The sequence below is a fragment of the Leguminivora glycinivorella genome, chromosome 14, assembly GCF_023078275.1.
Source record: "Leguminivora glycinivorella isolate SPB_JAAS2020 chromosome 14, LegGlyc_1.1, whole genome shotgun sequence".
NCBI classification, from domain to species: domain Eukaryota; kingdom Metazoa; phylum Arthropoda; class Insecta; order Lepidoptera; family Tortricidae; genus Leguminivora; species Leguminivora glycinivorella.
In genome coordinates this window covers 2830883-2856801 of record NC_062984.1, presented here as the reverse complement: position 1 = coordinate 2856801, position 25919 = coordinate 2830883, and the positions used below count along the sequence as shown (strand labels likewise).

The following is a 25919-nucleotide window of genomic DNA, read 5'->3' as shown; positions in this document are numbered from 1 at the left end:
TGGCGCCCCCTTACCATGTGGCGCCTAGAGCGGCCGCTCCACTCGCTCTACCCTTAATCCGGCCCTGGTTGTAACTTGTAAGTCGACAAGGTGAAATGCGCAAAACGTTCAAGTGGGTAGTCAGGACCAAACTAACTCACTGTCAGGACCAAACAATATAATACTCATGGTCAGGACCAAGTATGTAGTTTGAAAAACCCGTACCTACAGCTAGAAGACGTTGAACTCATCTTTAGCCAGTCAGCTTCGAGATCATTGCATAATAAAGGACTTGATTGCGTTAAACTATGATTTTTAAAATTGAAACATCGGAGGTTAATTTTAAAAATCATAGTTTAACGCAATCAAGTCCTTTATGCAATTTTGAGTACCTATGGTGTTTTCGCATATCAAAAATTAGTCATGCTGTTTTCTCGCCTCAGTCCAAACAATTTCTAACAAACACCTACAAGTCTTCGTTTCATAGGGAAGAGTTATTGCCCTACGTGTTTTACTAGGCACTTTGTCTCGCTATAAACTTTAACCATCCAGTTTTTAGGGTTCCGTACCTCAAAAGGAAAAACGGAACCCTTATAGGATCACTTTGTTGTCCGTCTGTCCGTCCGTCCGTCTGTCAAGACCCTTTTTCTCAGGAACGCGTGGAGGTATGAAGCTGAAATTTATATCAATTACTCAGGTCTACTGTCCCTTGAAGCTGTGAAAAAATCAAACTTCTAAGCCAACGCAATCAAAAGATAGAGCCGTTTATGCCGCAAATTTTCGACACTTGCAAGGGAATCAAAACCTACAGGGTGCTTCCCGTGAACTCAGAATCTTGAAATTTGGTACGAAGCAACGTCTTATAGCATAGATAAAGGAAAAATTACGAAAACCATAAATTTTTAGTTACATCACATAATATATTTTTTTTTAATAATTTTAACCTTACTACCCATTTCCTCATAAACGCGTAGAGGTATTAAATTGAAATTCATACCAAATACTCAGGTCTATAATACCTTTAAGCTGTAACAAAATCAAACTTCTATGTCAACGCAATCAAAAGAAACAGCAATTTAAGCTGCATATTTTGAAACTCGCAAGTACTCGCAAGGGAATCAAAACCTAAAGGGTACTTCCAGTCGACCTAGAATCTTGAAATTTGGCATGAAGCAACGTTTTATAGCACACATAAAGGAAAAATTCCGAAAACCTTAAATTTTTAGTTACATTACAAAATATATAAGTATTATGACTCGATTGTCGTAATGAACGAACTTTGTAAACCTTGCAGGTTTGTACGGAACCCTCGGTGCGCGAGTCCGACTCGCACTTGGCCGGTTTTTTATTTATTAACTCCTTCAGTTTAATGTGACCTGATTTAACACTGGTTCGGTTCTGACACTTAAATGTAGTATTATGTCTCCCAATTTATCGCTAGAGGATCTCCACAATGTTGAAGGTACAGATGGGCGCGTACACTATAAATATGAGGGATATTTGTGATTGTGACCCCTGAATCCGCGTACCATTTGTAACCAGTGGACACTATTTGATAATGACGTAAAAATTGTAAAACGTAGGAATCGATTAATTATTCTGTACATTAACAAGAGTTGTGTGGTTTTTTCTACGGTGGGTTGTAAGTCGGCCGCTTAAAATGTAACCTGATGAAAAATCTTTGGTGTCAATTTTTTTCTAGTTTTTTATTTTATTTTCTAAGACGCGCATTGTACCGTTCTCAAGCTAATCACTTGGTCGCTTAAGGATAAGGACGCTCTGACAGGTAATACGTATCAAGATACAGCCAAATTTCGTCCTTATGATTAGGGACTATGTGGTAACTTTTACTTAAAAACGTCATATTTTACGGCTCTCCATAACCAGGAAGCTTTTACAGCAGCCTTGCGGACGATAACTGATATTTTATGACTTGGGGTGTAATAAAATACCTTTGGGAAAATGTGTTTATTGTGTTTATTACAGTTAGTTGACAATATACGTTACCCGAAAAATAGAAGTAATCACACTTTTTCAATACTGAAATACAATTTGAAACTTATAGATGACAACAAGACCAAGTGTGATGAAAAACATTGTGTGTAACTCGGGGCTTAAGAAAGTTGCAAACTCAAGTCGCGATTTAACTATACTCTCGCTTAAAATATAAGTACGCCCTATGTTACACAATGTAAGTACCTAAACGTGATTTAGGAAGCCTATCAAATAAAAAAAATCTCCAAACAACAATTAAACAACATTGCGAAATCAATTCCTGACAGCCTTCCCACACGTCAAAATTTCTTCAAAATAACTCAGCAGTGACGTTTCCCTACGTCATTCCACCCAGCCACTGTGTCTTGGTCCCCACCCAGCTTCACAAAGCCTTAGTTCCCCCCTTGTTGGGGGGTGGAAGGGGCGGTAAAGTTAATCTGGTGGTGTCGCCTCCCCCTATCGATTTTTCCGGTACACCCTACAGAGGTAGTCGGAACCTCCGAGTTGAGCGGTCGCGTTCTGTGTTGTTCTTCGAAGGCTCAGGTGAGTTTAGAAAGTATTTCGCTTCGTTATAAGGGGAATGTACTAGTATTCTACGCTGAACTAGTATTCGACATGGGCACTTTATGTCAAAGTCATAAAAGTTTAATTACAACACGAATATTTTTCTATTTTCTGATTTAAACCTTGTCACTTTGACATAAAGTGCCCATGTCGAATACTAGTTCAATGTCGAGCACTCACATTTATTTCTGTACAGTCACATTTCTGTTTTTAGATAAAGTTTAAAATTTCTGCAATCTAATTTGTTATCAATCGCTGATACTTTGCGAGTGATACAAATTTAAAAGAATAAAAAGATAAATAAGGTGACGAACCCAATCATGGACAGTTTAAGAAAAAAATTCGCCTGTTTTTGATATTTCACTAATAAATGTAAAAATTCTACCGCCAAGCGTGTTAAATCTTGAATGTCCTATCCTTCTTCTACATTTCAAGCGTATTGCAGAATAGATACTCCTATTGGTTTCTTCATAGTTAACAAATTAAAACTAGGTGTTTTTTCTCCAATTATGGACTGCAGTTCTCCAGTAATGGATCCCCCATTATGGACAGTGAAATAAGTTTAAAATTTTACTTTTAAAGCCAACTGATACGCAATGAGTCAATTTTGTACACCATAAATACAATTAGTTTGGGTTATTTTAACATAGGATTGTTTCTTGTAAATTTTGGTTTTGTAAATTGTTCCTTGTCCATCATAGGAGGTAGGCAGTTTTTCGGGTCCAGTAATGGACACTTGCAAAATAACGTCATTACTTTATATCTTTGGAGCAACAAACTAGTATGTTTTATACCTTATCTCATGCTTAATGCAGTAAGTAAAACGCATTCAAGATTACACCGTGCGTTATTTTTTTATTATTTTATACATGAACTCATCTCTCTTAGCAACATTACTAAGAATTCGTCTTGATATTTTTTTCAGTAAACTGGTGAATTTTATCTTGTCTCCAAATCCTTCAGAAATAACCGAATTAATTGATACTTCAAAATGAAACAGCTCTACAACTTTAGTTTATGGTACATAGCCGTCAGTTTTTAGAAACTTATTTTAGATACTTATTTTTAAGGATTTGTGTTTTTTTGTCCATAATGGCATCACCGTCCATTATGGGGTATTTTACCTTAGTAAATTTTACCGCTTACAGCAGGACTTGCACATTGACAGACTCCTGGAAATATAAATAATATTTCCTTTAATAATTTTATTTTAATTATGGTGAAACCTTGACCGTAAGCTGAAGGAATGTTAAAAGCCCATTAAGGTTAGGAAATGCTGTAGTTAATTGATTGAATTCGTAAGTGACGGAAACATCACGTGGTTCTTGGTTCCGTATAAATCATAGGTACAATTAAACCTCGGGTGCTAATTTATTCGAACGGTATTAGAATTTAAAAACATGTGAAATGTTTTCATCAAGATTATCATATTTGTTTTCAATTTTAAAAATAAAATAAATAAATAAAAAAGAATTGATTGCTAAAAAAGCTACAATCTAAAAGTTACAGAAGTTATAATTAAGTTAGGTAAGTATCGAATAAAAAATAAAGTAAAAATCTTGATTATATCCGTTGTTTGAATTTAAAGGTGATTTATGATAAAAATGTTAAAGTATTTATAAACTTTGTTTACATCCAAAATGTTTTTTCAAGTTGTTTGAGCTAGTATCTACGTTTCATTTTAATTAATTAATCCAAATACCTTCTTCAAAGGGAAAAGTACGACGAAAATAGACAGTAAACAAGTACGTTATGTTATGGAAAATTTTTCTTTGTGTAGGTGTGTTTATTAAAAGACTTCGAGCCCAGCCGGCTTTTATGATTCTTAAGTAAAATTAAAATATTGCTCGACAGGTACTTACATGGTTTTAGTGGGAGTTAGTGAAATTAAAACATTTAACCGAGTCTATTTTTTTCTTAATAATTTTCATGGCTACTTACCAAATAGGGATTGCAGTACCGGTACTGTTTTAAAGAACCGGGATTTTCGGTACCGAAGCAATATGGAACCGGGATTTCCCGGGATTTTCGGTACTTTCGGGACTTATTATTTCGCTTCTTCTAATAAAACAACATTTTTTTTTGGGTTTTTACGTCTTTTATTATTAGTATATTATATTACTATAACCGAGCCGCCCCGGCTTCGCTCGGCGTATTATTTTATCTGTCTTTTTTATTACTTATTATAAAACGGAATTCGGGAGAACAAGCAAAAAATCGTGAGAATTCCGCCTAAACCCGATCTGGCAACCATAGGCACCAATGGTTACTGTTGCAATACATTGCTCCGATTAAGCGATCTGCCATTACTGAGAGATGTTTAATCGCTTAGTAAAAGAAATAAGACAAACACTACTACATAAATATAATAACTGATTATAGGCCGGCAGTAAAACCTCACAAAATTCCACAAACACGTCATTTGAAGCAAAGGATGTAAACTAAAGGAAACAAAACATTATTTCTTGCTAGTCAGAGGGAACGTTCTCGAGAAAGTTGGTAATTTTCTGGAAATTTCTTTGAAATACCGCAATACCACATTATAATATAAACGTTTTTTTTTTAAGTTAACATGTTTATAGCAGTTATCCTTAAAAGTCAATCGCCAACTTTTTTCTAGACCTACATATGTATAATGTACTCGTATAAGAGGTACAATTCCACCATACATTATTTTGTTATATGTTGATCGGTATGGGCAGGGTTTTCGATTGAAGCTGTTAAGTAGCGTCATTTAAGTCATTTTTACCGACTTGATTAGCACATATCGTCATGTTTTAATCATTTTATAATAACATAGGTGAAAAACGTATGAAAATCTGTTTAGTAGTTTTTGAGTCTAATTGCAAAATTAGTGAACACACAGACATACGCGTCGGGAGACTCTGTTTTGTAACATGTAGAGAAATGAGTCAAATGAGAAATAAGATTGAGAGAGAAAAAATAAATACACAAATTAATATAACAAACCACCAAAAATACAAAACTCCACTACCGACTAGCGGGACTAGCTAGGGTATCACGGTGGCAGCCAGTCTGCCACTGCCACCCGCTATTAAATAGTGATTAGGCGCGTGTTACTGTACCTAAGCCTATTTTTTAACTGTATAAATAATATAAACAGAAATAAATAAATTTTGTAGCAAAAAAGTCACTAAAAAGTATTTCCCGAAAGTACCGAAAGTACCGGGATTTTTCAAGTTGATTTCCCGGTTCTTTGCTTGGCCAAAAATCCCGGGAATTCCCGGTACTTTCGGTACCGGTATTTCCCGGGAGCAAACCCTATTACCAAATTTTTATCAATTCGACAGAGCGTTTAAAATATAATTAAATTAATACATAGTCGATAGAACTGGTGCGTTAATTTATTGAATTTCATTAACAAAGAAAATGTAGAATGACGGACTCAATTGTGAAAAAACTTTGAATTAACTTGATTTTTTTTCAAATTAAATACAAAATACTTGAATGTCAATAAAATTATTACTTACACTAGTTCACTAGTTACACTATTATTAAATGCACCCAAAGACACTTCTGTGTCAACCCGTATATTCGCGGCAAAATAGGTAGTCATAATCTTTCTCTTGAAAACAGCATAATTTCCAGAGCAAGTCCGCGGTTCCTCGCGCCTCTTCGCCAGCCCCTCGACGTGGCGCCAGCGTTGCGCCACCCGGCCACGGCGCCCGCGCATGGGTGACGCCCGCCCGCCCCCCCTCCACATGCTCAACAAACCCAACGCCCTCAAGCTGAACAGCGTAGCGCGCAGCAGTAGCCGCTACTCCGCCCGGGACCCGCGCTTAAGAACATAAACCTTCACCAACAACAACTGCAGTATTAAAGGGTATTATTTTCCACAATGAAGACTGACGACCCCATTATAGTCAAATCTAGAACCCCACGCGCTAGGGGACACAATGAAGGAGTACGCGAGTCCCTCCTCTCAGATTCGACTTCGGGAATTGACAGAGGCGATGCGAGCAGCACGTGCAGCGGAGATTCCTTCTCTAGTCCCGATATCAGCAGCAGAGATGAGCTGAGAGCTAGATCATTTAGTAAGGATCAGAAAAATGCACTCAATGATTTGAGAAATGGAAAGAAGCCGTGTAATATTACGGAGAATCCGCAGGACAAGTTGAAGATGGATGATGTTGAAAGTGAAAAAACCAAGAAAGCCAAAATCCCCGATGGTGGCTGGGGATGGGTAGTAGTTGCGTCCTCTTTTATAATATCTATGATCGCAGACGGCATAAGTTTTTCCTTTGGTTTGCTGTATATTGAGTTCCTCGAAGAATTTGGAGCCAGTAAGTCGACCACTGCCTGGATCGGTAGTCTTTTCATAGCTGTTCCGCTGCTCGCGGGGCCTGTGATGAGCGCTCTCGTTGACAGATACGGTTGCCGCAGCATGACCATTTTAGGAGGAATTATTTCGACTCTCGGCTTTGTTCTGGCGTCCATTTCAACCACAATTGAAATGATGATGATTACATTTGGAGTGATAGCTGGGTTGGGTCTTGGATTAGTGTACGTTACTGCTGTAGTGTCTATTGCGTACTGGTTTGAGAAGAAGAGGAATCTAGCCGTTGGCCTGGGCGCATGCGGAACTGGTGTAGGAACGTTTGTCTACGCGCCGATGACTCAATACTTCATTGAAGAATACGGCTGGAGGGGAACTATTTTGCTACTCTCTGGTACTTTGTTTAACCTTTGCGTGTGTGGTTGTGTGATGCGAGATCCTGAATGGTGGATTTTGGAACAAAAGAATGAAAAAGAAGCCAAACCATTAAAGGATGTTGAAAAGGCTAATCAAGAGTTAGCCCTTATGCCCGCAGCATCCACTAAAAGGCCATACAAGAAGTCCGCTTCAGTCTGTGTTTCTGATGGCATGCCTTTATCAAACAGGGAAATGAATGGAAGAGTCACAAAGTTCAAAGTGCCGTTGATGGAACGAGAGTTTCATAATGTACTACATAAACATCAAAAACATCAGCTTTCTAGAAACAAGTTGACATTGGGATGGCCTGTCCAGGAGCTACCTAGAACTGAGTCCTTATACACAATACCGTCGTATTTGGAATCCACTGATCGCGTAAGTATTTGTTCAGTCAGGTATGCCTATACATATTTTTAAAAAGACCTTGTTTACTAATTATTCTTTGTGTTTTATAGGCAACACAGAGGGTGCTGAAACAATTGACACAATCACCAATCATGTTAACGAAGGCAGCTGAAATGGCTTCACCGATCTTGGGCGAAGACAACGATCCTCCATGCGTCACGTTCCCGAAACAGCCCATGCGTCGTTCCTACTCCGTAGACTTCTATTTCCGAAAAGAAGTCAGGCGATCCATTGACTATCAGCTGAAAAACCCTAACGCTGGCAGAGTGTTGAAAAAGTCTAAATCAGAAACAAAAGAGGATCGTGGTGTGCTTGTAAAGCAGGACAGTAAAGGAGACAGAAGGGACTGGCTGAAGAAACAGCTGTCAGTCAACCATCATTATTTGAAAGATTTGAAGATGCCTTTGAATTCGATTGGGCATAGGAACGCGATGTTGAATATAAATAGATACAGATTGAAAGCATCTTCTTGTCCTGATATATTCAAGAATTCTATGGTTACCATCAATGACGAAGAAGAGGTAATATTTTGCTTCTTAATTAACATTTTAAAGATACATGACATTCCTAGGTTGGCTTTCATAGGCTTTCTCTTCATAAACTCTTTTGACTTTGTTCCTTTGAAGATGTTCTAATAAAGTTTTCTCTTCTAGAAATGCTACGAGGACTGTCTAGTCTGCGTCTCAGACATGTTCAACGTGTCCCTCTTCAAGAAGGCGACCTTCAACCTGCTCTGCGCTGGCACCATCCTGTTGTTTATCTGGTTCATTGTCCCGTACTTCTACTTGGCTGAGCACATGATACACAAGGGTTTTAGTGAAGATGATGGCGCTGTCATGCTAAGTTTGATCGGGATCACCAATACCATCGGAATGGTAAGTCTTTTGTTTTTCTTTCTGTAACCCCATTGCTTTCAATTGTGTTCCATTGTTCCCCTTTCGAAACCATCTGTGACCCTTTAGAAATCTTTTTGATTCCGTCTTTGGGCTCAGCGTTTTCTTAACGTGATTGTAGTGGTGATATTATATGCGCTGCAAATTGCAGCAATTTGAACAGATTACGAGTGTTTGTGATCAGGCATCGGGGCAAAGAGCATCCAAAATTTTTGACAGGAGAAAGGTAACTAGTCTAAGTATGAAATAAAACTATGGATACGGATTAAATCGCGTATAATAAATTTAAAATTCATCCCGACGTTTCGAACTCTTTACAGCGTTCGTGGTCAACGGGTGACTGAGGAAAAATTACAATGTGCAAAAGCTACCCACATACAAGAAATATTAACGAACCATGACTACAAATAATATAGATTTTTAAGGCAGGTTCAGACACTATTAATAAAGCTAGTTATACAATATTCAAAAAATGTACCATTACTATGTTAAAAAAACCGGCCAAGTGCGAGTCGGACTCGCCCACCGAGGGTTCCGTACCTACAAAACTATTAGGTACTTTTACGTTACTCACATAAGTCTAAAGACTGGGCTAGGCTAGAAGTATAGGTTCTCTAATGAGCATAATTGTGTTTAGCGCCACCTCTCGACGAATTCGCGAACTAATTAGCACAGCTTGCGTGAGGTCTTTTATAATGTTAACCAAATTCAACATTTTTTATTTTATTTTAAAGTAGGTGTTTTATGTAAAATTTCGTAGCTATAAATTTTAACACCTTTATTCATAAACGTACACTAAAGTTATCCAGCCGATAAAGTTCGTTTATCCCTTTCTATCACACCAATACGTCGGAAAGGGACAACCGAACTTTATCGGCTTGATAACTTAGTGTACGTTTATGAATAACGGGGTGAGTATTACCGTACTGTAAAAATGTAATGTATAGTTGTATACGGATTAATGAATTTAATATAGATAGGTAATTATTGATATGTGGCAAAACGAAGGAAATTGTTTACACCTTCGCAATAAGTATCTAATGATATTTTTTTAATTTACCATGTTACTTCACGTACCTACTTAGGTACTTATTTTAAAAACTCTGAAAATGTCGAGTTTTGAGAATGAATTTTCGAGTTTTCATGCGTTTTTCTTCGCGCGCCATCTCGTGTGCAGTAGTTGTACTGTTAAGACAGAATTCTTTCGGTCGATGTAAGTACTATTTATTGCAAACACTAGATGGCGACACAGGTCAAGGCTAAAACGAATAGAAAATACACTATTTGAGTTTTTGTGGCGAAATGCGCGCCATCTCGTGTGGAGTAGTTGTGTTGTTAAGGCTGAGAATTCTTTCGCTCGATGTAGGTAGGTACTATTCATTTTTGAACTAGATGGCGACACATGTCAAGGATACGAAACAGAACCGAGTGAAGCTCGGTTGCCCAGATTATTGTATAATAGGCAATAAGAGGCAAAAAACATATTGTGCTAAAATATTTAAAATACCTACAGTCATTTCCGAAACGTGTGAATTCATGTCAATACTTTCTTTTATCAGTATTACACGGAGTAGGTAAACGTTTCGTGGCAGCGGCAGCGCACACTGCAGAGAGCGCACGTGGACACCGGCGCGGCGCCACAGAATATATAATAGCACAAGTAAAGAAGGCGCACTGCTTTGATGTTTCCGAAATGCCGCCTTTTTAAATACCTACAACATTCTTACAAAGAAACGAGCCGCACGTGCGCGGCGTCCGGTGATAGGGTTACCAATGGATCCAAACGAATTAATACTCACATTAAATGTTATATTATTATATTCAAGTCTTGAGTACTTTCTAGGTATATACGCTGTATTTATATATTTTTGTTCGAGGTTCCAACATCACAAGCCTTATTGAACTTTTCCGTGGGACTTAATCAGTAGTAGATCTGTATAAGAATATCTTTTGGTATTTATTTTATTCAATATGTCTATTTAATTAAGTATTATTAGCCATTCCACCCGCGGACATCGCTTAAAAAACCTCGCGACGTAAAGTAACAATAGAAAGTGCGAACGTGCATTCCGTGAGAATGTGCGCCACCCCTGAGTAGGCCGCGAACTCGCGGCCACAGCTCGCGGCCGCCAGGATATACTTGTAGCGCGGCGATAGGATAGCGGAGTGAGCCGCCCCTGGCGGCGCCAGCGGACGCGTCTGTGTGCGTGAGCTAGGTATGCATACAACTACAACTGCTGTAGGCACCGCCCCCCCCTCAGCGCGTCCTCTGCGGCGCGGCGATAATCACCTAGCCCTAAGGCCCTGGTTTCTCTGGCCCGTCACACGCGCCCGGCGGCGTTTGGAATGTTTGGATGTGAGCCGCATGTGCCGCTGTGCCACACGCTGTCGGTCGCGGGTGCGTGGGTTTTCTGACCCTTGGTCACCCGTCGTCGGCGACGGAACTCAGAAGCTCTGGTAGACTGATTTTTGAACTGTTGTGTTGTGCTCTGATCAAAATGAATGTAAAAATACTTACATTGTAATTCTTAGAGGAAGAAGATTATACGCGACTTAATCCGTTTCCTTATAAATATTGATATTACCCAAAAAAAGAGACAGTCAAACGATATTTTTGTATGAAACCGGCAAAAAGAAAGTAAAATTTTTAACTTGGTACTCAAACACTTTCATTGTAGTAAAGAAAAATTTACATCATATATTCGATTAAGTATATCGAAAACAGTTCACAGAAGTACAATTCATCCATTGAATTACTATGTACTAACATACTAGAAATTACACCCCAAACAAAGTCTGTGCTCCGGCCGGCAGCGCGCGGCGCATGCGTGGGGAGGTACCGTGTCATAGAGTAAGACTTGACCAATGACCACCTAGACGCGACACTCTTAGTGTAGACCTTTTTTATACTTTTTGTGAAATACTAACCCCTTATTCATAAACGCACACTAAAGTTATCAAGCCGATAAAGTTCGTTTGTCCCTTTTCGGCGTATTGGTGTGATAGAAAGGGACAAACGAACTTTATCGGTTTGATAACTTTAGTGAACGTTTATGAATAAGGGGGTAAGTAGTTTAATTTTAGCACTATCATACATTGTGCTATGTTTAAGTTCTACTAAGTGAAACAAAAATACATTATTGATTTTTTTCATATCACCTACTTTAATTGCCCTTGAAGAAAATCATAGGTTATTATTGTATGAAAATATCGATTACAACTCGTGTTAGAACTGTGTAGTATTCATAAGTATAACGTGAAATAAATTTAACATTTCTCTTTTATATATTACAAACAGAATATAATCACAATTACTATACTTCATTACCTACATGTCAAGTCTGTGCGATTATGATGCGATTAATCTATGATTTCGTTCAACAAAATGGCAGCGATAGCTTCGCGTTTGAGGAGCGCGTCCCTTCATTGAAATAATTACTTAAATAAAGATCGATTAACATAGCGTGTATACTAACCGATGAAATGTGCCACGTCAGTTTTATTCGATTTTCTCGTATGGCTTAAACAGCATCTTGTTGCGCAGGAAGGCATTTTTACATTTTATTTGTGTGCAGGCAGAAACATAAGTCCAATGGACTTATGTTTGTAGCGCAAACGTTTTGCTCGCAGTGTCCTCTCTAGTATTACCTCAATGAGTTCATCATTATCTTTAGTGAAGTCAGTCATTTTCCATATCAAGACGCCACCCGCCGTCCGTTGCTATTGTACAAAACGAATACAGACCGTCGCGTGCGGCGTGTGACCTTCGCCCGTCGAACCACCCGCCACCGGCGACGTTTCAAAGAAACCACCCTCAAACATTTTCGAACAAAACATTCGAACGTCGTCAGTCGCGGACCCGCGTAAAAAACCACAACACGTTCTATGAACATTGGTCAAGTGCGAGTCGGTTTTCGACTTTTCCATACAAAGAACTCATGAGCGCCTGAACGACAGTGATGGCAAAGTTAACTTTTCGCACTTTCAAGACTTTACGTATATATCTCGGAAACGATAAGAGATAGAGCAAAATGGACTTCAGATTTGGGCTGTCGTTGCCACAAATTCTATGTTTTCGTCAACAGAGACCTTTTTTGGACCGATTTGAACAAAATTTTGCTCAGTCCACTTACAAACGGTCTTAAGCGCCTCCTTTTTAGTAGGAACTTAAGTCATTTTGGCAAATGAAAAAAAAAAAATGAACAATTTCTAAAAAGAAAAAGACAGAAATGAATTTCTTTCTACCTGTCCATCACGCTTACAAAATTTTAAGACGTTTAGTAACTGCTTGCAGCGTCAGTGAGTGAAAATCTTAATTTGAGTTTTTTTCTCGTAAGTCCGACTTACGCTTGACTGTAGATTTCTAATAGGTTTTCCTGTAATCTACAGGTAGAGGGCTATCTCGTGTATTTTTTTGAAAATTTTACGCTAAGTAGTTTCGGAGATAAGGGGGGAATGGTCATTTTTTGTCTATTTTCTTAAATTACTTCTAAAGTACCAAAATTAAAAATTAAAAAAAAATATATTTCAAATGCTCATAAAATGCTCTTTCATTTGATATATAACACAATATAGTTTTAATAACTTTGATTTTTAATTTTCAAGTTTACCCCCCAAAAGTGACCCCTATGATTAAATTTCATTTAATTAAATTACATGTCCGTCTTTGGGCCATAGGTTTACATATGTGTACCAAATTTCAAGTAAATCGGTCCAGTAGTTTCGGAGAAATCGGCTGTAACAGAGGGACAGACAGACACACGAGTGATCCTATAAGGGTTCCGTTTTTCCTCTTTGAGGCACGGAACCCTAAAAAAACCAATTAATCCACACAAATTGACAAAAACAAACTGCAAATGTCCAACACCATACAAAACAAATACCTCACAGCCTTCGTCGTGCTTGTTCCATTATCAAATGTACTACTGGATCCCAAGCATCGCTTCTCCTTAGCAAGAACCAGAGGCTTGTCAAACTTTATAGCATGATTGACTTTATCCATGACATGTTCAGAGACTGCAGACTTTTGCCGACGGTGCTTGACATCCGCTATGTGTTCCTTCACCCGTGTGGAAATACTTCGTTTCGTCTGTCCCACATATGACAGGCCGCACTCACAGTCTAGCCTGTACACTCCCGCATTTTGTAGAGGAGTTTGACATTTTACCGACCTCAGGAATTGGGACATCTTCTTCATAGGCTTGAAATAAGTTTTAATAGAAGCCCGTTTCAAGATGTGGCTGATCCTATCCGTGACCCCTCTAACAAAAGGCAGAATAGCAGGCCGGCACTCGACTGTAGGGATCTTCAAGCGGGCCTTCTGCTTGACACGCGGTATCTTGAGCTCGTTCGCCAACAGCGTCTGCCTGGCATGTCGAAGCTCCGCGGCCAAATGCTGGTCGTCACATCACATATCCTTTGGGCTCTCTGAAACAAAGATTTGCCTACAGTAGCTAGTTGACTGGGATGGTGGTGCGATTTGCCATTTAAGTACCTATCACTATGAGTTGGTTTTCTATACACAGTGCGACCTAAGCTATTATCAGGATTCCTCAAAATGAGAACATCCAAGAAGGGAAGAGAACAGTCTTTTTCCAACTCCATAGTAAATTGTATTTTACAATGGATAGAATTTTAATGGTCTAAGAAAGTTGAAACATTACTTTTAGGAAGTATAGTAAAAGTGTCATCTACGTATCTTTTAAATATCTTCGGCTGGACGGCAGCCAATGAGAGCGCTCTCTCCTCAAAAATCTTGGATCGTATAAAAGGCTGCATTTTCCCTGAGAAGATGTGATGTGAGCAAAGATGCGAGGAATATTATTGGTTATAATCTAGCGGACTGAAAAATGCAACCATTCTTTTGGCTGATTCCTGCTCAGCCTCGATCAGTTCAGCCGTAGTGGCAAATGAACTTCTGATTCCTCAAAAAAAAAATTAGATTAAGTACATGCTTCGGCCAGTAAAGTAAGCGCAAAAGCGCGAGAGAGAGCGCGTTCAAAAAATTACCAAATATAATTTTTAAGAAAAAAAACCGTCGCCTTTCGGGTTCTGGTGAAAGCTACTTGCGAATGTTGGATTATGTAGAAATGTGTAAGTATTTTTTAAAACTGCTTTTAATGCTTTAATTATTAGATGGCAACACAAATGAATATACGTGTAACGTTAAGGTTTGAGGAGTTTCCTCAATTCCTCATGAATCCGATTATATTATAAGAAATCGAAGCTTGACAAACTTTGACTTCAAAACTCAATATGCTTAACAAACATAACTAAATAAATGTCACTGTTCTGAACTTAAATGCATGCTTTTCTTACCAAAATACCAAAGTCACTATGAGTGTGCCGTTCAGGTTTGAGGAGTTTGGTTCTGACTATCATCAGCAGTTCCACTGCACCAAATGTCACTGTACTGGACGTAAGTGCAAGCTGTTCTTATAAAAATACCAAAGTCACTATAAGTGTGCCGTTCAGATTTGAGGAGTTCGGTTCTGACTATCATCAGCAGTTCCACTGTACCAAATGTCACTGTTCTAGACGTAAGTGCATGCTGTTCTTATAAAAATGGCAAAGTCACTATAAGCGTGCCGTTCATTCAGATTTGAGGAGTTTGGTTCTGGCCATCATCAGCAGTTCCACTGCACCAAATGTCACTGTTCTGGACGAAAGTGCATGCTGTTCTTATAAAAATACCAAAGTCACTATAAGCGTGCCATTCAGATTTGAGGAGTTCGGTTCTGACCATCATCAGAAATTCCACTGCACCAAATGTCACTGTTCTGGACGAAAGTGCATGCTGTTCGTATAAAAATACCAAAGTCACTATAAGCGTGCCGTTCAGATTTGAAGAGTTCCGTTCTGGCCATCATCAGCAGTTCCACTGCACCAAATGTCACTGTTCCGTACCTAAATGCATGCTGTTCCTTTAAAAACACAAAAATCACCATATGTATGCCTTTCAGATTCAAGGAGTTCCCTCGATTTCTCCAGGATCCCATCATCAGAACTGGGTTCTGAGAAAAATGGGACCAATCTGTATGCATATACATTCCATCAAAAAAAAAAAATTTCAAAATCGGTCCAGTAACGACGGAGATATCGAGGAACAAACATAAAAAATAAAAAAAAAATAAAAAAAAAATACAGACGACTTGATAACCGTCCTTCTTGAGATATGAGGCGACGGTTAAAAACTTACTAAAATCTCAATTCATGAAATAAATTTTGGTAACAAAAAAGGAAAAAAAAACAAAGGGCCTGGCCGGACTGTCATGGTAAAATCGCCCCTGGCTAAATATGAAATATTGATATGCAGGATTATTCGTATTGTTACTACATGTACTACTACTGGATATTATGCCTCAAACTGTTTCCGTTTACAAAAAAAATTAAAAAAAAGAAATTTTGTTTTTTATTTTTTTCTTTAAAACCGCGTATCCGATTGAGTTGTTCTTTGGATATTTTATAGATATATTAGGGATACATCAATAAAAAAAAAATTAACTTCCTGACTTTTTATTAAGTACATTTTTTTTTAAATTTATGTTTTAAATAAATTTTTTTTACCACATACGAGTTAGCGACACCTACTATATTTTTATATAATAATCGCCATTTTATACTCTATTACATATATTTTTATCAAAAATATTAGTTTGGATCAACAATGTCAAAATAAGTTATTTATATATTACTAGTATTACCCTTTAGTACGTTGCTCCTGGAAAGTGATGTATGAAAATTTTGGCATAATTAATGGAAGATTTTTTTTAATTGGGATATGTAGATTATAGGCCGAAGTTATTTTTCATCAACCCTCCCCACCCCTCCCCCTCTGCGTCACCCCTCTACCCCCCTTAAAGAGCCGAAAATGCGGTTTTTCTCGATTTCTGACAAAACAGATGAAGATACAGAAAAAGCGTGTAGGAACGAAGTAATCCTTAATGAATTTACTACAAATCTCTTATAAACATTTTAGTGCTAGCACTTATAGTTTTCGCGCAATCCGTCACGAAAGTTGCTCCTTTCTGCAATTTTCTTTAATGAATGATAAGTTTTCTCCTTAAATGCTTACGAAATCGTCGGTTTGATAGTACTAAAATATTATAAACAGAATGAATTTCAGGGGAAAAAATCACTACCATGGGCGGGACTTGAACTCACGGCCTCTAGATTGATAGATATGATAGATAAATGACGCTAGGGGTACCATTGATTCATATAGTAGAAAGCTGAAAGATTCGCTAGAAACTAGGGATGAGCTTTTGGTGGCTCAGTTGGTAGAGCCCTCGAGTTTCTATCCGGAAGCCGTGAGTTCAAGTCGCAACCACTGCTGTTGGAAAAATCATATTGCGAATATATGCCAAAAAATTAATAAGTTTCGTTTTGCTCTGTGGAAACTGAAACAAACAGTGTCCTTGGACACAGCCTTAATGACCTACCATGGATATGTCGCGTCCGTCTTACGTTACGGTATCATCATGTGGGGTAATTCAGTAAATGCCGATCAAGTGTTCATTGCACAAAAAAAATGTATTAGGGCCATCTGTGGAGTAGGATACATAGAAACCTGTAAGCCTTTATTTCCTAAACTTGGACTCCTAACTCTGACCTCCCTTTACATATATGAAATGTCACTGTTTGTCAAGCAGAACCCAGACTTGTTTCCTGTTATAAAAAATGTTGTCAATAGACCTGTACGGCAATTCCAAATGACAGTGCCATCGCATAATCTACTAGTCAGAAGGAAAAGTGCCTACATTATGGGTATTAGAATATATAATAAAATTCCAGCATATTTAAAGACCCTTACTTATACGGATTTCAAAAACAAACTGTATAAGTTATTGTGTGATTGTTGCTTTTATTCCCTAGACGATTTCTTTAGTTTTAAGTTTTAATATTAGATTTGGTATCAACTGTTATTTGGCATAAATGACAGCAGTCAATGTCAAACCTGTGTTTGTGCACGAAAAGGTAGCTCAGTACTTCTGTTTCTTGCATGAATACAATCAAATTTCACATGCCGAATGGCAGAATATAGTATATAAGTGCATGCCCTGTATCTGTATCTTATATGTATGTTCTTGTGAATAAATCATTCATTCATTCATTCATTCATTCATTCATGGTAGTGATTTATCCCCTTAATTTTATTATAGTCATGAGTTTACAATATTTTAGTCGTATCAAACAAATTTCGTAAGCATTTTGGGACAACACTTTAATATTCTTTAAAGAAAATTGCAGAAAGGAGCAACTTTCGTGACGGATTGCGCGAAAACTATAAGTGCTAGCACTAAAGTGTTTATGAGAAATTTGTAGTAAATTTATTAAGGATTACTTCGTTCCTACACGCTTTTTCTGTATCTTCATCGGTTTTGTCAGAAATCGAGAAAAATCGCATTTTTGGCTCTTTAAGGGGGGTAGAGGGGTGACGCAGAGGGGGGAGGAGTGGGGAGGGTTGATGAAAAATAACTTCGGCCTATAATCTACATATCCCAATTAAAAAAAAATCTTCCATTAATTATGCCAAAATTTTCATACATCACTTTCCAGGAGCAACGTACTAAAGGGTAATACTAGTAATATATAAATAACTTATTTTGACATTGTTGATCCAAACTAATAATTTTGATAAAAATATATGTAATAGAGTATAAAATGGCGATTATTATATAAAAATATAGTAGGTGTCGCTAACTCGTATGTGGTAAAAAAAAAAATATTTAAAAGATAAATTAAAAAAAAAATGTACTTAACAAAAAGTCAGGAAGTTAATTTTTTTTTTATTGATGTATCCCTAATATATCTATAAAATATCCAAAGAACAACTCAATCAGATACGCGGTTTTAAAGAAAAAAATAAAAAACAAAATTAATTTTTTTTAATTTTTTTCGTAAACGGAAACAGTTTGAGGCATAATATCCAGTAGTAGTACATGTAGTAACAATACGAATAATCCTGCATATCAATATTTCATATTTAGCCAGGGGCGTTTTTACCATGGCAGTCCGGCCAGGCCCTTTAACTTTCTGCTTAATTTTTATACAAACTTTTCGAGAACTGCTGAAATATCAACTTCGGGCTTTTACCAATCGGCATCGGTAAAAACTAGGATTTACCAGTAAAACCTAGATATTACCGTACTTCAGGCTTTTACAGTGACATACTCGTATACCGATCGGCCGTTTTCACATTATCCGATCCGATATCGGATGTAGGAAGGATTTCAAAGGAAATATCAAAGATGGCCGCAGAAATATATGGGATATCGGTCGTACATCCGATATCGGATCGGATAATGTGAAAACGAAGTAATTCTAAACAGCAATTTGTAAATCGTCTGCAATAGACGCAAAGGCCGGTTATGATGATACACAGAAAACATCCATGACTCAGGAATCTCAGGATTCTCAGGAACAAATATCTGTGCTCATCACACAATATTATTTATTTATTTCAAATACGTTACATAGCATGACAGTAAAAACTAAATCACTGTGTAACTAAAAATACATAAAAGCATAAGAATACAAAATGCCTTTACCCGGATTCGAACCCAAGACGATCGGCTTAGCAAGCAGGGTCACTACCGACTACGCCAGACGACCGACCTGGCGCAGTCGGTAGTAACCTAGTAACCGTACAAGATTTTAAACTTTAATATTAAGGCTTTAAAATAGACATTTTGACAGTGACTATACCTAGGCCGGGCCGGGGTCAATGACCGAACCACTATTGATTCATCTCCCGAGATGCAACGTTGCAATATGTCTAGGTATGCAATTTCATTATTTACCAGAGAGAGATGGCAAGCGCAGCCTACTGTATAGCGCAACATATTATGATTTAACCCATTCAATGCCGAAGACGCGAATTCGCGTCCTGTGTATGCGTAAACGTGATGCCGAGGACGCAAATTCGCGTCCACGAGTTATTTGTTTTTTTTTGCTACAAATCAACTGTACTTAAAAGCTGATACGAAAATGTTATTTTATTTATGAAGGATAATATTATACCGTCGCTGGTTTCTGGATTCAGTGCATTTATAATTTTCATAATTTTTATCTCGGATGCCGAAGACGCGAATTCGCGTCCTGTGTATGCGTAAACGTGATGCCGAAGACGCAAATTCGCGTCCTTCAAGTGTGAAATAACCTAATGCTGCAGACGCGAATTCGCGTCCTTCAAGTGTGATGTATAACTAATGCCGCGGACGCGAATTCGCGTCGTCGCGTAGAAGGCGGCGGCACTGCGTGATGATTAAAAATATGAGGCGCCGGCAATGAATGGGTTAGTAAAAGGCTCTTGTTCCTTCGAAATCGAAATTTTATCCACAAGAGTGCAAATTAATTTCATACAAAAACTTGATGCCCAAAGCAGGCTGTTAGAACCAACGTAATTGTTAAAGTTGACAGATTCAATTTAATTTGATGGTTTACAGTTAATATTTTCAGTGGTGAAAAGTGAAATAGTTATTTGTTATACAAGGTTGCAAAGTTGTATTTTAAGCGAGTCGTTCGAGAGTAGAATCCTGAACAGCGAGTTTTTCAATACACGAGAAATAAAATACATTTGCACCCGTGTGTACCTAACACAAAACTTTTCCCCTCACTATAGCGAGGAAACTACAACGCAAAATGCGTTTATCACTGCTTCCAGTAGTTTCACAGGTGGTAAATCATCTTCATGACTAGATTCACCTACATAAATTTTAAAGCAGTTAATTTGACTACATATATTCAAGGTCAAATTACTTGTCACTATTGTGAATTAGGCCACAGTTCTTGGCAACCTTTTAATGCCATGTTTTGTTTCAATACCAAAGAAAACAAAAAACCATTTTCTCGGCCTTGCTACCACCCCCGACGTAACCTTGACTTTAGCCGCACGAACGTATATTTATACCTTAAGTACTAGCTAACTAGGTAAGTTTTTGTGTGAGACGGCATTTAAGCATTATAGCAATTTATTTGGCTTTTAATGTCTTCCTAATGTATTAGAAGTTTGTTGTTTGTACTAACCTGTTTGCTACTGACAGGGAATCGATGGATGATATTATTTTCGGTATGGCTTTGCTCTTGATAGTGATATCGGCGACATAAAAAAAAATGAAAACGTAAAATACGTTTCACGAAAGTTTTAAGTCTATTATAAAATAGTAGATTGTACAACAAGGGCATAAAGTGACCCACTTTTACCCGAGGCAATTTTTTGAGCGAAGCGAAGACCAAAATAGGTAGTAGATGAGGGTAAAAATGGACATTTATGCCCAATTCTGCTTTTCACTTCGATTGCGAGGAAATAATTATATTTTTCACGGCTATTTACACCATGAAATTCTCGTAAAGCGAAAGAAATTACTTAATATATTATATATCTAACCGATTCCCGCCAAGTAACTTTTTTTTAACGTAGATTAGTTTTTTTTTATCTGACCGAACGGCCACTAGCGCTTGGGTTTTTTACAGTAGGTACTTCAAACTTATTAAAATCATATATTGACAAAAATCGACACCAAAATATAACATTTCTCTCACAGACAGGCACCTATTTATTTCGGCATAAAAGTACCTAACTAGATATAAACAAAGAATAACGTAACAGAGCGTTCACATTACATTAGTTTCACATGAAACGAATTTTGACCCAAATAATGTTGAAGGTGAACCGCCATGAAATCAATTATCTCTCTGTCTGCGGAGTCGCGTTGCTTCGAAAATATCAGAAGATTTGGCACAGATATGAAAACCGAGGACATTGAAAACTGGACACATCTATTTTTGGTTTTGCGGTGATTTCACATTTTCCGATCCGGCGTCGGATGGCTATTGAAATTGAAGCGCGTTTAATCGCATAAAATACTGGGCTCTAATATTAAATAAATAAATAATAAATAAATATTGGGGACATCTTACACAGATCAACTTAGCCCCAAACTGAGCAAAGCTTGTACTATGGGTGCTAAGCGACAGTATATAATACATACTTATATAAATAGAAAACATCCAAGACAGGAACAAATATCTATGCTAATCACTCAAATGAATGCCCTTACCGGGATTCGAACTCAGCGCGGCTTAACAGGCAGGGTCACTACCGACTGAGCCAGACCGGTCGTCAATTGACCGTCTCAACCAAATCTTGGCACTAAAAATGGCGCGAATTTAAAATTTTCTATGGGAATTAAACCTTTACCTTTGCCTCATTTTCAATCAATTTTAAGTGTTATGGCTTGTCGATGATTCCGCCAACGTCAAGGTTTAGGAACTCACGCGTTTTATGAAGACAGTTTGGTCGCTGAGCCCTACATTTTTCTTTCCGCCTTCTTAGTGCCAAGCAAGATTTGTTTGACCGTCTATATGTAGATTTTACAGGCTTGTCTCGCGAACGGGAATGATTAGGTGCTAGTGTTTTTCTGACTGTGTCAATAATCTCTCGAGACAGATACTAACGCGGTGCGTACACTGAGAGAAAATACAACCAGTTTTCATGTTCGTTCTACAAGTTTTTGGTTAAAATAGCGCCTACGTGCTCTTTGGTTCAAACTACAAGCTACTTGTCATTTGAATCGGCAATATATTTGAATCAACAAGTCGATTTTATAAAAACAACCTGACACATATTGTTTTAAACATACGTTTGGCTGATTCAAACGGATAAACCGCAACAAGTCGAACTTGTTAAATTCACAATGCAAATTTCTCTCAGTGTACATGCTAATCCTACATATTATAAGTCGTGTCATTCACTAGAACGCGTGTCTTGATTCTTAAAGGTTAGATTTGTATGTCAATGGCGCAATTACGAATAATTACATTTGCAGTGACTTTAGAACAAAACATTGTCACATATTCTTCTTCTACTTAGCGTATTCTCCACTTTGCGGACTGTGAGGACTGTGACATATCTCTCATAAACCAGTGCAAAGCAGGATTTGATTATTGTTTGCTTATGTAATCCGTGTACCGTAATAAAACTGCTATTATTCGACACGCAACACCAAAATCGACCTTGTCCTTGAAGGTCACTTGTGCACGTTAACTATAGTGTATTGCCCTCGTTACGTCATAATGTGAAATACGCTCATTTTTAGGGTTCCTTATTACCATCTGTCGCGCTATTATAGTAAGCGTTTGTGTATTTGGCTACGTATCCTGAGTACTCACACGCTCATATTGGGCGTGCAGAGGGCGGGGCGCGGCGTGCATGTCACACAATTGAAGCTCATACAACTCAGACGAAGAATACTATAGACTTGACACAAGGGTACACCCGTAAGGGACAGATATAGAATAATGGAGCGAATTTAAGAATCACTTTAAAAATGGCTGACAGTTTACCATACACAACCTACGTAATTTGGGCGGATAATAAGCTTGACAAGTCACGTCCTTATTGTTTGCCACAAACTCGTTTGTGGCAGCGGCGGAAAAGTGAAACTATGACAAAGACAAAAAATAACATTTTGCTCTCTGTCACTCTTATTATAATTTGTATGTGACCATCTCGTTCGGTAGTGGTATTATTATTTGGCTGTCTAGTCTATTAGTATCCTTTGTTTAAGTCATACAAGTGTCCTGAGTCGACGCTGCGTAACGAGCACATAGGCGAGCCCGCTCCGCTGCTCGCCCCGTCGAACGCTCCACTCCAAGCGTCCACTCAGGGGGGCGACTTGAATCTCGCATACGGGATTTTGTCACTAAAATACCGGTTGATAACCTAACCACAAAATTAAAATTTTGAAAAAACCCCCGACCGTGACATAGTGGACCGATTTTCATGAAACATGGCTAAGAACACTCCCGACTAACTCAGCTTTCAGACAAAAAAAACTAAATCAAAATCGGTTCATCCGTTCGGGAGCTACGATGCCACAGACAGACACACACACAGACAGACAAACAGACAGACAGACAGACAGACAGACAGACAGACAGACAGACGGACAGACAGACAGACAGACACGTCAAACTTATAACACCCCTTCGTTTTTGCGTCGGGGGTTAAAAACGGTGACTTGCTTATTATTTTCATTGACAATTTTCTGGATTCGAACGCGTGAGACTCAAAAATCGGCCCGCAGGCCTTACATTCCGCCATCTTTGGTAGCAATTTTAGCGAATCTTTAAGACTGCTACGGAACACTTAGCATAATCATACATGCTCTTGACCGGTGTTTTAAGTATAATCCTTCGTTGATAACGATAACATTTTTACTATTGCCATAAAATTTGTCTCTGTATACGAGATAGGTGTCGTGGGGTTTCATAAATCGTAATTAATATGAAAGTGTTTCTTTACCTTTTGACAAAGGATTCCAGAAAAAATCATGTCCCTGGGTTTGTAACCAGTTTTCCGAAATAATAGATTCCAAAATAAAACTATGTAAACGGATTAAATCGCCAAACCTATTTTATACCACGAACGCCCACGCTGTAAAGTGTTCGAAACGTCGGGATGAAATGTAAATTCATTATACGCGATTTAATCCGTTTCCATAGTTTTATTTCATGAGTATAACTATCGCGGTAACCGAAGACAATATTAATAGATTCCGCTCAGCAATTTGGTTGTATACGGACTTGCACTTTACATAGTCACCTAAAACTAGATGCTAATTGAGCGAAATTACCTGTAATGTACTACTAATATTACTATATTTATTAGTAGATTTTTGGTAGATTTTCAGCCAGAGGAGGATGAGGTCAGGAAAGACCCCAGACTTATGCTATGGTTCCTCGATATTGCTCAAAATTTCCTAATTTCTTTTTCTAATTCCAGGTGGGCCTCGGCTACATCGGCGACTTCCCGAGCGTCTCCATCGGCAACCTGTACGCGGTTTGCCTCGTGCTTTGCGGGGCATCTGTCGCCGCCATCCCCCCAGCAGCCTCCAACTACTGGCTACTTGCCAGTGTGGTAGCTGCCTTCGGATTGCTGTTCGCTGCTTCGTTCACGTTCACACCTAGCCTGTTAGTGACATTAGTGTCGCTGGATGACTTTACGTCGGCGTATGGATTGGTGCTGCTGGCTCAAGGCATTGGACATCTCATTGGACCGCCATTATCAGGTAGCTGTCTTGTTTATATCTCTTATCTCTAAGCAGTTTGCCTCGTCTTCTGCGGGGCATCTGTAGCCGTTGTTCCTACTTACGTACCTATGTGTGCGTCTGTTTTGTGAATGTAATCGATATTTGGTTTTGAGTAAAACATTGGTGGAGGAATGTTGCTCCAAAATTTTGATACACTGTAAAACATCAATATACGTCTTTTTTTGCAAATGAATGTATACCTCCCACCGCTGGGAATAGGCCTCCTCTGACTCGTGAGAGGGCTCGGGCTCCGCTAGTCCTCACGCTAGCCCAATACGGATTGAGGACTGTATACACCTTTGAATTGCAAACAAATATTTTCCTTTAATTTTCCAGGTCTCATCTACGATCTGACCTTTTCCTGGGAGCTGTCATTCTACCTGGCCGGGGGCTGGATCATGTTGGCCGGTGTGCTCATCTCGTTCATCCATCCGTTCCGAAAGCTGGAGCAGAGACGACTGGCTGCTCAGGAGAATGAAGCTATATAAACATCAGGTCTCATATTACCTGTCTACTTTCTGACTGTCCTGACGGTCCAGGAAATATGGCTGGCTCTGAGTTTCATATATCTTGACTCTGACTCTGATTTAGAAGCTTTCATTCTACTGGCTGGATCATGCTGGCAGGTATACTCATTTTGTTTTTCCATTAGTAACACAAGTTGGAACATAGACGACAGGCGGTTAAATGAGGTTATATAAACAGCCAATTAAATGTCGTCTGCCTGCAAAAAGTGATAAAATTATATAAGTTACTGTAATTACTTGCTCTTTTTCTAGAGCTTGATGGCCTGCTCAAAGGTAACTTCAGTTGAAACTTGTCATGATTTTATAATGTTTCATTTTTTGCAATTTTAAAATACAACATGTTATTATTTCTTCCTACTCGGAGCCTATTCGATTCTAATGAGTTAAAAGGTATCCCAAAATGTTTTTTTCGACTCGTTAACGTTTTCCATTTATTCTAGTAACGGGTTGATTAAAACGAATAGGATTATTTTTATCCAATTGGCATCTAAATAGCTCGCGATTCTGAGTAAATTATTATAAATCCCGATTAGATTTAAAAATTCAACAAATATTAGACTTATATTGACCGGGATATAGACCGTGATTACCTTTTTGATTTTTGTCGAGCTCCCGATATTTCGACGCAGTTGCATGCATCATGATCACGGAAAACTGACCAACTGAATAACCGTGAATCATTCAAAACTCAACAAATATTGACAAGGAATTTAATTCTAGACTTTAGATAATTGAGTACCTATTTTAT

The 25919-nt window shown here is 38.2% G+C and overlaps 1 protein-coding gene across 1 annotated transcript; it reads left to right on the top strand.

The window, feature by feature from the left end:
• Positions 1-2463: 2463 nt before the first annotated feature.
• Positions 2464-25515, top strand: LOC125233349. Its single transcript, XM_048139334.1, has 6 exons — positions 2464-2517; positions 6148-7627; positions 7708-8178; positions 8311-8532; positions 24338-24623; positions 24981-25515. The coding sequence occupies exons 2-6, from the start codon at positions 6398-6400 to the stop codon at positions 25130-25132; spliced, it is 2361 nt and encodes a 786-aa protein (XP_047995291.1). The 5' UTR covers positions 2464-2517; positions 6148-6397; the 3' UTR covers positions 25133-25515.
• The last annotated feature ends 404 nt before the right edge of the window (positions 25516-25919 follow it).

What these genes read in the sequence shown, in the direction of transcription:
- LOC125233349 (XM_048139334.1), top strand. Translation starts at nt 6,398, where the DNA reads ATGAAGACTGACGACCCCATTATAGTCAAATCTAGAACCCCACGCGCT. An exon ending in CCATCAATGACGAAGAAGAG is followed by an intron (nt 8,179 to 8,310) that starts GTAATATTTTGC and finishes TTTCTCTTCTAG; the next exon opens with AAATGCTACGAGGACTGTCT. An exon ending in CATTGGACCGCCATTATCAG is followed by an intron (nt 24,624 to 24,980) that starts GTAGCTGTCTTG and finishes TTAATTTTCCAG; the next exon opens with GTCTCATCTACGATCTGACC.